General features: G+C 35.1%; 1 protein-coding gene across 4 annotated transcripts in view; it reads right to left on the bottom strand.

Moving 5' to 3' along the window:
• Positions 1 to 2048: 2048 nt before the first annotated feature.
• The window catches only part of SRSF11 (serine and arginine rich splicing factor 11), a 53121-nt gene continuing 41363 nt past the window's right edge, over positions 2049 to 13806 (bottom strand). Inside the window, exons 9-13 of one of the 4 annotated variants that reach the window (XM_032870092.1) lie at positions 10515 to 10646; positions 7429 to 7518; positions 4084 to 4200; positions 3546 to 3684; positions 2049 to 3438 (exon numbers count right to left, since the gene is read on the bottom strand). In XM_032870092.1, coding sequence (XP_032725983.1) covers positions 3241 to 3438; positions 3546 to 3684; positions 4084 to 4200; positions 7429 to 7518; positions 10515 to 10646 — 676 coding nt within the window. In that variant the 3' untranslated portion in view covers positions 2049 to 3240. The remainder of the gene's footprint in view (positions 3439 to 3545; positions 3685 to 4083; positions 4201 to 7428; positions 7519 to 10514; positions 10647 to 13806) is intronic. The other 3 variants (XM_032870095.1, XM_032870093.1, XM_032870094.1) reach the window with 3 other exon arrangements.

The following is a 13806-nucleotide window of genomic DNA, read 5'->3' as shown; positions in this document are numbered from 1 at the left end:
ACCAGTTACATCTACTATACACTTTGTATATTCTTACAAAATTCCCACTGGTAAATTAGCATGGTTTACACCTGAGTTATCTTGCTGAAAAATGTCTGAATTCATTGTATATAGACTTTGACATTATAAAATGAAAAGAGCAACAAAAATAATAAAACTAAATAAAACAGACTCAATCTGCAACTCCAGATTGGTCCCATTTAGAATGGTGCTTCTGGTAATAAAGCCTTAATAATAGACATATTCTGGATGCTCTTAAAAATACCAGTAGCATTTCTGCTACATCCATATTTAGCTAAAATAAATACAAGCAAATGTACTTGATTACAGAGAATTTATATAGAACATGGATGAAATTCATTAGCTTAGAGACAAAATTTACAATTTCAATTCCAGTTTGAAAGATGTCTACCAATCTTCAAACAGCACGGCCCCCTAAATATACAACCTAGTGCCCAACTGGAGAAAATTGGTAGTTTTGCTAGAGAAGTTGGTGTGTCTATGCTGATACCAACAGAACCTTATTCAACTCTAGGAAGTGACACCAAGATTAAGAAAACTTACTGTTCTAGTGAAGTCCAGTTTGATTTTCTTTTCCCCAAGCACCTAACATTTTCCTATGCTCCACACAGTATATAATCACTAGGCTTATCCAAAATCCACCTTCACAAAAAGGAAAACGTACCTTCTCAAAGCTGTATCTGTACACAATTTATCTTAGAGCTTCTGCTAAAACATTTCCCCAAATTATTGCATACTTTTGAAAAGCTCCATGATCAAATGCCAAGTAGCATGTACTGACCCAGGCACAGGGCTACATTGTTAGTTTCTAACGACCAAAACACATGGTAAAGTAGATGCTACTCCCACTTTAGATTGGAAAATGAAGAAACAGGTATCCTACCTATAAATGAAGCCAAAATTCATGACCAGACTCTCATACAGCCTACTTCTCATTTATTGTTGAAGAATTTAAGTAAATAAATAGGACAAACATTTTTCTAATAAAACGACGTTTATTATCATTTTTACTACCAAATACAGAACAAAACTCAAGCGTGGAGGCAGTATTCACTTGATTTTAACTGATTATGTGTTAAAGGCTTATGTCCCAGTACAACCCTACCTTTGTGCATAAAATGTTCACTGAAAAATAACCTAAGTGTGGATTTCCTTCACTGATAGCATCTTAAGTCAGTGGCATTATTTTAAAGCCAAAAATTTCTTGCTTTTTAAAGTTAGTATATATTTGTATTCAGAGATTAAGTGAGGGAATAGGCTTTAATATTAGGTTTAACCATGTGAAACTGCCAATATTACTTGTTTTTTCACTTACAAAAATGGCAGGGTCATATGGTTCAAACTTTATCTACTAAAAAAGTTTTTGAAAGTTTAAACAAATGTCATTTGTGTTCAATTTTGTGTTTAAAAAAGTGCAATGATTAATAGAGGACTGTTACTAGAACTTCTTACTCACTATAGACAAAATTCCTTTTGATAAAATCTTTAAAAAGCTACTTACTACAAACTGTAAAAACAATGCTGCTTTTCTATATGGCATTTCAAAGTTAAAAAAAAATTATACTCAAACTTGCATAAAAGCTACAATTCCAAGTCTCATTTCCTCCCATAATGCCAGCCACTCAAACACTACTCAAGAGTATTTCATAAAATGAATAAATATACTATTTAGTACTGTACAGTAGATACATACCATTGACAATTTCTATACTGTTCCAGAAAGGCAAATATTTTTATTTCACTGAAAATAGAAATTTACTAGATATAGGTGGGATCATTTGTCCTAAAGTTCACTACTTTATGCAACCCCATTCCTACACCCAGAATATGAGAAATAAAATTACACTAAGACTGCTTTCGATAGAAATAAAGCCAACTTTAACAATTCTGATGGCAACTAATTGCTACAGTGATGGAGTTCATCTTACTATATTTAAATATGTGGATTGAAAGGGGAAAGATCTTGATTTGTAAAATGAATGAGGTAAATGTCTTACATTCAACAGCGTAAATAAATACAAATACAGTTTTACAGGAACATGAACATAAGTTTAAGGGTTTTATTATCAAAGTCTTGTAAAACAATTTCAGAAACTGTACATCAACATGGCACAGACTGTAGCCTACTTTTGTTTATACTGCACAAAAGTGAAGCTTGAAATTCCTGTAACTAAGAAAACAGTTGCCTAACTACTTTGCATTTAACATGAATCACTGTGTGCATAAGATTACTACTGCAGTAACAGTAACACAAATTTATTGGTTTTATACAACTTGAGATCAAATAAAAAGTACATTATCAAGTAGATTTGTCTTATTTTAAAAGCATATGAAGGTCAATTTAAAATGCACTACCCCCTTTTTCCAACACTGAAATTAAAACAAATTAATAAAAGAGTGGAAAATTGAAAATCAGGACAAGAGAAAACTTTCTTTTACAGATGGACTCAGGATAGGCAGCTTTCACTGATGTAGATGTGGAATAAATTATTTCAGGAAAAAAAATTCCCAAACACCTTATGAGAAAGTATACAACTCTACTTCAAAATATGCTATTTACTCACTGCCAAAGACAGTTTCATTTGAAATCTTGTTTCTGTAATTAAAGCCTAATCAGCCATCAAAAAAGGTTAGTGCATATATAACCTTTCAAAGTTAAACAAAAGCCACAAAAATTTAGCCACAAGGCTTAAAGGATTATCTTCAGATGTAACTATAAGAATGTTAATCTGTCATGTCAACAAACAAGACCATAAGTAGATCCATCATGTTGGAGGATTTTAATGACATTTAGGATATTCCTGCCACAATTAACATGCAATCAGTGCATTCCCTACATGGCTCTATTACGGCAATGAATCAAATTCTAGAAATACTATAAGTGAACTTACTTAATAAAGGAGATCATACAACATAAACAATCCATGCCTGCTGTAGATGCATGCAGCTTTTCATTTTTGTTATGAAGCAGCACCAGAATAGTAAAACTGCTTGGTTACTCAATCAGATTTCACCATGTCAAGAACTGGTTACTCATGTATCATTTTCTAAAAGCTTTTGGATGTAAATAACTAATATCAGTTATCAGGAGCTTTATAACCATTTATAACTCAGAGCTGTATACATCTAGGTTTGAGATGAACAAATATAGCATTAAGAAATCACACAAAGGAATGACACTGATGCATGTATACAGTTGGATTCCCACAGAGGCAATATTCAGTCACTCATATCCATGTCTTCTTCATGATGATCATCCCCATTCACTTTGGATTCTCTTAGTGAATCACCAGTTCCCTTTTCCACAGAGCATTCTTTTGTTTTAGGGGAACTTGGTTCTGTTGGCTTCTTCTCCTCTTTTTTCTCTTTCTCGCTGTCATACCCTTGTTCCTCTTCATCGTAGTCCCGTGTAACCTGCTTTGCCAAGGAGAATAAAAAAAAGTAAACGTCTTCCCAGAAAAATCGCTTCTTAAAAATTACCAGCACTACCCCAAATACCAAAATAAATTAGTTTGTAAACATACTTTTACATCTTTATCACTCTCTGATTTTCTTTCCCGATCCTTTTCCTTATCTTTACTTTTTTTCTTCTTGCTTGTCGATCGTTCTCTTTCATCTCGGCTTCTTTCTTTGTCTTTATCTTTTTTCTTCTCCTTTTTATGTCTAGAATGACAGTAAAATATTCTCAAAAAGATGCTTTAAAGTAACCACTCAAGAAGTTTCACCCTTAAGTGTAGCAGTAGGTTTAAACTTGTTCAGATGCTGACTCTGACCCAAGTTCACATGACATGAAGAACAACAAAGACCCGTTTCAAAACGCCAGATACAAGCTGTGTACTAGTGATACAGGCAAGATGACTGTAACTGGTTACAGGTCTAAAATGCCTGATCCTAAACACTTTTTATAATAACACAGTCTCAAGCAGAAAGGAAATGTTATCAGCATATTCTTACACACTTTAATTTTTGAAAAGGAAGAAAAAGCCAAGGGGAGTTTTTCAAATAAAAACTGACAGCTTCTGAAATGTAGAAAGTACAGATCCATAGCACCAACATTCTTACCTCCTAGGAGACGGTGAGCGAGACAATTTTCTTTTAGGTGACCTAGGCTTTTTAGGAGATCTTGTGCCACTCCTACTTCGTCGTCGTCGTCTCTCTCTAGAACCACAAATGTGCAAACTAGATTTTAAAATACAGTATTATCTAAAAAATGCAGACACATCATGGCAGATGGTGTCTACTGAAGGAGACCCACAAGGAACTTCAACAACAGGATCTGATAACTAAAAATCCATTTTCTTTTTTATTTTGTTTAGAGACTTCATTTTTAAGTAATCCCTCCACCCGATGTGGGGCCTGAACAAAACACCGAGATCAAGAATCGCCGACTCTTCTGGCTAAGCCAGCTGGCACACCTGAAAGACCCATTTTCAAATACTGTTTTGAGCTAAAGAATCAAATGAGTAATTCTTTCACAAACTATATGATTTTCCTTTCATGCCTTCAAGAAACCCCTAACTTGTGGCAATTCTTAAAGACAGAACTTCTGGGATCCCTGGGTGGCTCAGTAAGTTAAGTGTTTGCCTTCAGCTCAGGCCATGATCCTAGGCTCCTGGGATCGAGCCTTGCATGAGGCTTGCTTACCAGAGAGTTCTTCCCCTGCCTGTGCTCTTGCACTCCCTCTCCCAAATGAATAAATAAAATCTTAAAAAAAAAAAAAAAAAAAAAAAGGATCAAAGTTCTAATTCAGGAAGGAAAAACAGTCTGAAGCAAACTATTTCAGATCTCAGTTTTAACAGTGGCCAGAACAGGTATAAGATAATATGCCATGATATAAAAGTCAATTGCTAATAAAATCCAAAAAAATTACTTTTATTAGGTAAAATTCAGGTAGAAGTTAGTAGTAACAAAGATCAAACTGACTCCCTTCAAAAAAATGATGCTCCCCCCAACCATGCTTTGAGCAATTAGTTTTAAAATGCATATAGCATTTCCCCTTTCCTTAAAATTGTGGCTTTTTCTTTTTTAATATTCTGCTTCTGTCACTATTCTCAAAAATTTTAAAACTTGCAAGATGACCATTATTACAATTTAGGCACAAGGAAATAATAAAAAATGAAACGCCACACTTTTGGTTGGTTTTTTAAAGCTTTTTCTTTAACTCTTACCAGCCCTCTGTGACCTTCCTTGGCAGAAACATTACACACAATCTTGCATTCATCAAATATTAAGTCTGTCAAGTCTGTACACCTCCTATTTTTTGCCACTGCTCTGTGTAACCAAAACTCAAAATACCCTAGATGAAAGAGATGTTTTGTTTTTCTGTGTCCCTGTATAGACTGTAGCACAACTGAAAACATATCAAGTACATAATTAAAACTTAATAGAATACACCTTAACTTAGAATAATCCAATTATTAAAGTAGGATAAGGTGCTTATAAAAGTACCTTAAGTAAAGCAACAGCAAAAAAAAAAAAAAAAAGCCTCTAGTTTTCAAGGTAAGAACATGTATGTTGCCATCCCACCTTTTATGCCCCTTTCCTACCTATGTATTCTGTAGACCTGGTTTAGCATTTCCTTAAGCACTCACACCTAGTTTAATTTCTTGTTTACATATTTACCTTTAAGAAACAATCACCCTGGTAAGAAACCCTTTAAGTATTCATGCCAACCACTGATCTATTTCATCTTATAGATTTAACTACTCTGGACATTTCATATAAATGGAATCATACAATATGTGGTCCTTTGTGACTTTCATCTGTCCTACGTTTTCAAGGCTCATCCCTATTAAAGCATCTATCAGTACACTTTGTTTTCACTGCTGAACAATATTCCACTGTATGAATACCTACTATTCTGTTTACCCATGTTAGTTAATGGACATTTGGGTCGACTTCTGGATTAACATGAACAATGACAGAAGTTTTTGTGTGGACACTGTTTTCACTTCTCCCGGATATACCCCTGGGACTAAAACTGCTGTGTCAAGAAATTCTATCTTAAAAAAAAAAAAAAAATTATTTATTTGACAGAGAGAGAGAGAGAGATCACAAGTAGGCAGAGAGGCAGGCAGAGAGAGGAGGAAGCAGGCTCCCCACTGAGCAGAGAGCCCAATGCGGGGCTTGATCCCAGGACCCTGGGATCATGACCTGAGCTGAAGGCAGAGGCTTAACGTACTGAGCCACCCAGGTGCCCCAAGAAATTCTATCTTTTTAAAAAATTGCCAAACGGTTTTCCAAAGTGTCTGTCCCATTTTTCGTTCATACCAGCAATGTACAGAGTTCCAATTTCTCCACATCTTCACCAACCACTAACTGTATTTTTTAAAAAATATTACCATCCTAGTGGGTGTGAAGTGGTTCTGATTTGCAGCATTTCCTTCATGACTAATGCCAAACATTTTTTCAAAAGCTTAGTGGACATGTGTGTATCTCTGATGAAGCTATCTTTGCCCATTTTTATACTTGATTATCTATGATTTTTCAATGTTCTAGATAAACAAGTTCCTTACTAGCTTATATATAATTCGCAAATATTTTCTAGCATTCTGGATTATCTTTACCCTCTAGATAGTGTTCTTTGAAACACATGCTTTTAGTATCGGTTCCCAATTTACTTCTATTTTTCTGCTTATACTTTTGGTGTCATTTAGGAAACCACTGCCAAATTCAAGGCCATAAAAAGATTTAATTCTATGTTTTCTTCTAGCAGGTTTTAGTTTAGATTTTATATTTAGATCTTTCATCCACTAAATTACTTTAACCCACTGAGCCACCCAGGCACCCAACTAAATTACTTTATATATATAAAGTGGGAACCTCCTAGTGAATTTGAACATCAAGATTAAAGAATACTGCAGCAAGTCATGTGTAAATGAGACTGGAAGAAAATGGAAGTAGCCAGCCTTACTACTAGCAAATGAATTCTATATTAAGAATGAAAAATAGATTTTCTGTGGAGTAAAGTTGAAACACTGAATTTTCACTAGCAGATTAAAGACATAATTACTAGTCTAAGAATGATACAAATCGGAACTTACATGGCCTCTCTTTTTATCAATAATGACTATATATGTGGATATTTTAAACATGACTTAGAATAATGAAATGAATTTACTGTAGTAATTCAGTATATATTATTAACCATTAAAACTTAATCAGGATGTGAAATGTATATGGCAAACATAAAACCTGACCTCTGTTGAATTCCATGTTATTTCAATTGTAACACCATAACATATTAAGTAAAAAGAACTTTCGATTATTCTTCACAAATTGCTTTTAAAATATTTCAACAATGAAGTATGTACTATGTATTGGAAAACATTTAATGCTCATGGCCTATTGACATTCTTGCAAACAGGGTTGTAAAAGGTACCAAGAACTCAAAATGCCACTTCTTACCTGCTTGCACTTCTGGAACGTCTGGCTGTGCTGTAACTTTTTGGTGGTGTTTTGGAACGTTTCTTTTCTTTGTCTTCTTTCTTTTTGTCTCTAATAAATGAACAAAATTTTCAAATGCATTAGAAGATTCAGTGAATATAAATACAGCAATGACAAATAAAAACAGAAGCAGAATGAAATCTAATCCCTTTCTTAAAACATGAATATTCTTATAGAAATGTAATAATAGCTTAAGGGTATATTTAGTAAATAAAAATCATTTCCTGCTATTCCACATAAAACTTCTCTCCAAAAGAGCAAAACAGACTATGTGATGAAAAAAAATATATAGGATGTTTTCCAATTTCTTGGTATGCCTGGCAATAAACACCAACAATTTATTTATCTATTTATTATTAAAAGATTTTATTTAATCGTCAGAGAGAGACAGAGGAGAGAACATATAAGCAGGGGGACTGGCAAGTAGAGGGAGAAGCAGGCTCCCTGTCGAGCAAGGAACTGGGGATCATGACCTGAGCCAAAGGCAGATGCTTAACTGAGTCACCCCCGGTGTCCCAACACCAATAGTTTTAATAATTGTCTCCAGGCTCTTCAACTCCCCTTCTTCTCTCAGCAGATTACCAATTTCCCCGCCTACTATGACTCTGTGTCCTCTACTGTCAGGCCAGAACCCACAAAGCACTACCAGATTTAACGACTACTATTACCAATATTCTTCCAAAGTACATACCCCATTATGTTGTTAACCTTTACCATGGTCCAAGACAACTGTCTACTTTTTCCCCCTGCTACATATTCTATGCTATTCAGTACTATCAGAAAAATATCACAATGGAGTATTACTATACATACTTCAATTCTAAATCTTTTTAGAGATTCTTGTAAATTTACTTTTATTTCCTACATCATTTTTTCCTCCTAGATTACCATTCTCCCCAAGACTCTGTACAAAAGGTAATCGATGTATTTGTTGAATGAGAAGTCCTTCACTCCCACAGACATACATACCTATAGTCAACTATAATGGTAGAGATTAAAGTATCCCTTTTGTTTTTCTTTTTCTTTTTTTTTTTTTTTAAAGATTTTATTTATTCATTTGACAGAGAGAGAGATCACAAGCAGGCAGGGAGGCAGAGAGAGAGGAGGAAGCAGACCCTCCGCGGAGCAGTGAGCCCGATGCGGGGCTCGATCCCAGGACCCTGGGATCATGACCTGAGCCGAAGGCAGAGGCTTTAACCCACTGAGCCACCCAGGCGTCCCCCCTTTTGTTTTTCTAAGCTAATCCCTATAGCTCCTATTTCTGTCCTTTTCTTCTTTGGTCACCCTGCTGCCATCAGTTACCCCCTCCCCTTTGTTCTTGTCTTTATAATTTCTGATTACTGTTACTTTCCCTCAAGGATACTCAGTCATGTTTCCACAAACTGATCCTCTATCAGAAATCTTTTCTAAGTGCAAATCTGAAAAGAGTAGTAACTCCTTGTTCCGTAACTTTTCTATCTTTTCCCATTGGTTCCTGGATCAGGTATAAACTCCTTCGTGAGAACAACACAGCCTTCTGTGTGTCATCTGTCTTCCTACACTTTTCCAACCTTATTTCCTAGCCACCCCCCATACCAAAATACTTGCCATTCCAAGAATTTATGCTAATTTTGAAAACATTGTCTACCTGAAACCATGCTCCTAAGTATAGTTAAATCTATCAAAATTTAATACTCAGTCACTTCTCAATTAATTCTCTTCCAATACTACTAGCAGTGACCCTTCCTTGGCAATCACATTAACCCCTCTTGTATAAAAAAGGTTCCTTGGGGCGCCTGGGTGGCTCAGTTGTTGAGCATCTGTCTTCGGCTTAGGTCATGATCCCAGCATCCTGGGATCAAGCCCCACACTGGGCTCCCTGTTCTGCAGGAAGCCTGTGTTTCTCCCTCTCCCAGTCCCCCTGCTTGTGTTCCCTCTCTTGCTGTGTCTCTTCCTGCTAAATAAAATCTTTAAAAAAAAAAAAAAAAAAAGTTCCTTGAGGGAAAGAACACCCAATTCCTCTTTGTATGATATTCATTTCATTATGCAAGATTGTTTGATTGACTGGATTAAGATGACTCACCCTATAAAATACCGTAACTAAAAGCCTCCTTACAGGCTAAACACTCAGTACAGCTACCCCCCAGATCTTTGCTCCCAGTTGAGTTATATGGTCATGGAGAATAAACTGTTTTAGACTTTAACTGTCCTTATTATTTTAATTACATAATTAAATATACAAATGGATAATGGATAGCATAAAGTAAAAGGTCTGCTTCTAAAAAATTAGGCAAATATTTAAGAAAGATAAGGACAGCTGCTCAAAAAATAAGCGTTATGAAATTGTATACATGTGACAACTATAAATGAGAAAAATATAATAAAAACCTAGGTACTTTTTAAAAGTGATAGTTCTCTTGCCACTGTGAAGGTGGTTCAAGTGAAAAAACAGTGACTTGTTAAATGCTACTCAAGACTACGTATTAATTTAAAAGGGTCTGGCCCTATATGAAAAAGACGGACTACTGTATGAATTCACATTTAAGTCAAAATACAGTGTTAAAGTACAAGGTTTCTTTAGTGACTCCTCAACTTTAACCTTCTACTCATTCCAAATCATGGGACAGGAGGCTCTCCAAATAGGTTCAATGTTTGCCATATATTAATTCTTAATAAATGTTTATAAGGTGCTGATACTGGGATATGGAAAGGTAAATTAAGGCATGCTTGTCTGCCATAAACCAACTCATCAGCATACTGTAAAGAATGGTGGTAGCACTGTATCCTTAGCAGGGTTAAGTGGAAAGAAGGAAACGAAAGAATGTAGTAGGACAGACAAGAATTTTTACTACAAAGAAATCATCTCAGTTTTCAGCTCTAAGAAGAAACCTTAAGTTTACAAAGGAGCCCAGGAAAACAAATGTCAGCCTCTTCAAAAATTAAATAGTTCCTTCTCCAATCTAGCCCTCTCTCCTTCCACCACCCGTTTTGTCATTAAGTAGCCCGTATCTAGGATTTTGGGAACTTTAAAATTTGTCTTCCCACCTAATGTCAATGGTCTACTGTACCTGGTTTTTGATGTGCTCCTTGACCTTCTACCTCTCTCTCTGGAATGAGATCTTCTCCGTCTTGGACTTTTGGATCGTCGCCTACTCCTTGACTTAGAATGTGATCTCCTTCTTGATCTGCTTCTTGACCGCCTAATAATGAAAAAGCCAATTCACGCGTCTAAAGGCAAACAGACTAGTTCTGTGACTGTTTCACTTAGCACCAAATGATTCAAACATATGGGTTAACAACCATCAACAAGTGGGAGTAATTTCCTATCAGTTGTTGATATTATTTATTTAGTCCATAAAGCTTTTTCTTTTTTCTTTTTTTGAAGATTTTATTACCTTAGGGAGCAGGAGTGACCAGGGTAGGGGTGGGGAGAATCTTAAGCAGACCCTGTAGCCTGATACAGGGCTTAATCTCATAATCCCAAGATAATGAGGTGAGTCAAAACCAAGAGTCAGATGCTCAACTGACTTGAGCCCTCCAGGCACCCCTAAAACATCTTTTGATTCCCTAGAAACTAATACTTTCTAACACCTAGAATTTCTCACGTTTTAACCTCAATCTGTCAGAATAGTCCTATGCCCTGACACTATAACTCTGAACCTAAAAACTGTACTACAGAATGAAGGAAAATAAAAATAGCTGATTCACTTGCATCATCTTCCAACTATACAGAATTTTAGCATGTGTCTTATGTAATTCCTCACGATGGCAGGTTAACCCTATTGGTCGATTACCAAATACTTAATATTTGCTTACTACATGCTTTAGAAGTACTTATTCTTACAATAAACCTTTCAAGTAGGTACTATTATAATTCATTTTATAAATGAAAACCACTTAAGGTGTGTTGTTGCTTTCTATGATTTCTAATTCTTCTCTGAAATATTATTTTACTTTGATTTACAACCTCAGAGATATCCAATGTAGCCCTATATAGATATATAAAACTCAGCACAAACTGCCTCTTTAACTTTCATTTCCCCTCACCATTATCACTAGCTTTACATGATGATCATCTCTTTCCTGTCATGTAACAGAAGTGTTTCTTTCTGCACCGTCTCCCAGCCTTTTCCCCCAATCCTATATACTTTCTCTTTTAGGACTTAAGAAGCACAATTAAGTTTTTGATGTTGTCACTGATCCTCTTCCTCTTGTATTTTACTCTCTTTTAAGAATAATTAAAAATAAACTGCATCCTCTGCTTAAGACTTTTATCATTTAACTTCTAAGGACCATTCATTCAACCTGTTTCTATGGAAAACTTCTAATACAGTCAAATTTCTACATTCACTTAAGGTGCCCAGAGAAAAGACAGTTTAGAAATGGTAAAGATTTATGTCCAAATCTCAGTTCAATACCAGCAAATGGAGAGCATTCTTTGGGCCTATTAATGAAAAATAATAGCACTTACATTGTGAATATCTGTTATTTAAAATTTAAAATGAAGTTAAAAAGTCAGCTCAGTGCTTAAATGTAGGTATATATATGAACTACTGATTCCTTTCTTTCCTCTTACTAATGTGCCAATATGGGTTCTGCTGTCTCCTTCTCTAAAACCACTATTTCAAAACCCATCACTAGTGTCTTATTGAATCAATAAACTTTCATTTTAATCATCTCCTATTTTTGACCATTATTTGGAAACTTCTAAAACAATCCCTTTCAATAACATGTCTATTTCCTAGAAAATGTTCATGTAATGCTTACCTACCTTTTTGTAAGCTTCATAAAAATGGGGACTAAATTTGTCTACCTTATTCAACACTATACTTTCGAGCAATCAGTACAGTGCCTGACTCTAGTAAAAGGTACTAATAGTATATTTTAGGTGATAGTGACTCTATGAAATATCAAAATCATCACTTTCTTCTTAAGAGCTAAAAATAATTCTGGAAAATAAAACTGATGTTATTAGAATTAAACACTACTCATCTTTTGAGTATACTGGCTTTAAGAAAATTACATTGACCATCATTTTTGCTAAACTGAGTTACTCATTTTTCCTGCCTTTAACGTATACACAAAAAATAGAAGTACAGAAACAATAAATCATAAACATTCTCACAGTTTTTTTCTAAACAAATGATTAATAAAAGATAGTTTCAAAAATCTAATAAGCAGAGGTATCACACCCATCTATTTACTATAAGGTCCTTAAAGTTATTTTTTTAAGATTAATGTGCTGCAGAGCTACTTTAACACACTTACCAGTTTATATAAGCTCTTTAAAGAAAATCAGAAAAATATACGAAATTAGTATTTTAAGTTGTTAAAAGTAATGGTCATTTTACATGCCAAGATGCTTAAGATACTAATAATAATAATACCCATAATAATCCATTATGATGTATTATTACAAGTGTCCAAAAACACTCTGTTCAAGAAAATAAATGTTTCACTATTATTTCCCACAGGTTGTATTAAAATAATTCAAATTAAAACCTGAAAGAACACTAGTATGTACTTGGTATATATAGGAAAAAAGGACTTAGGTTCTCAAACATTTTAAGCGTTAAATTAAAATATAAGAGCACGGTCCTGGAAAATTAGAATTATAAGTAGTATCAATATTTCACATATTTAGCTGATCCTGAGCAAGCTAACAAAATGGAGTTCCTCAGGTGGAGATGAAGATGTGAGAAAGAGCATTAGGCAGAAAGGAACATTATGAACAAAAGCATGGAAGCATACAGAAAATGTACGTTCAGGCAAATAGTACCGTAATCAACTGTTTTGGAGTGGCAACTGACAAGTGTGGAAGATAAACAGGGTTGAATAGTAAAGAAAACTGAATGCCATTCTAAGGTTTTATTTACCATGTTGTTAAGGCGAATAAGGGTGCTCCTCAAAGTTTAACAAGGCTGTGACACGATCCAGACTTGGTTTTTTGAAAGATATGTTTAGGAATGAGACAGGTTGGGGGAAGATGGGAGGCAGGGTGGTGGTGGTGGGGGCGGGGGGCGGTAGGACAACACTGTAACATTCTGCTACAGACTGAATTTTGTGCCCCTTCCAAAATTCTTACGTGAAACCCAATTTCCAATGTGATGATACTGAGGTAGAGCCTTTGGGAGATAATTAGGTCATGATAGTACAGCTTTCATGGGATTAATAACCTTATAAAAGAGATCTAAACCCCCTCACCCATTCCATGTGAGGATATAGTAAAAAGACCTACAAACAAAGGTCCTCACTAAACACCTAATTTGCCAAGACCTCAACCTTGGACTTCCCAGTCTCCAGACCTGTGAGAAATTAATTTCTGTTGTTTGTAAGCCACCGAGCCTATGGTATTCTATT

This window comes from Lontra canadensis, unplaced genomic scaffold, assembly GCF_010015895.1.
Source record: "Lontra canadensis isolate GAN:19392208 unplaced genomic scaffold, GSC_riverotter_1.0 scaffold40, whole genome shotgun sequence".
In the NCBI taxonomy this organism is placed as follows: domain Eukaryota; kingdom Metazoa; phylum Chordata; class Mammalia; order Carnivora; family Mustelidae; genus Lontra; species Lontra canadensis.
This window is presented reverse-complemented; position numbering and strand designations above follow the sequence as displayed.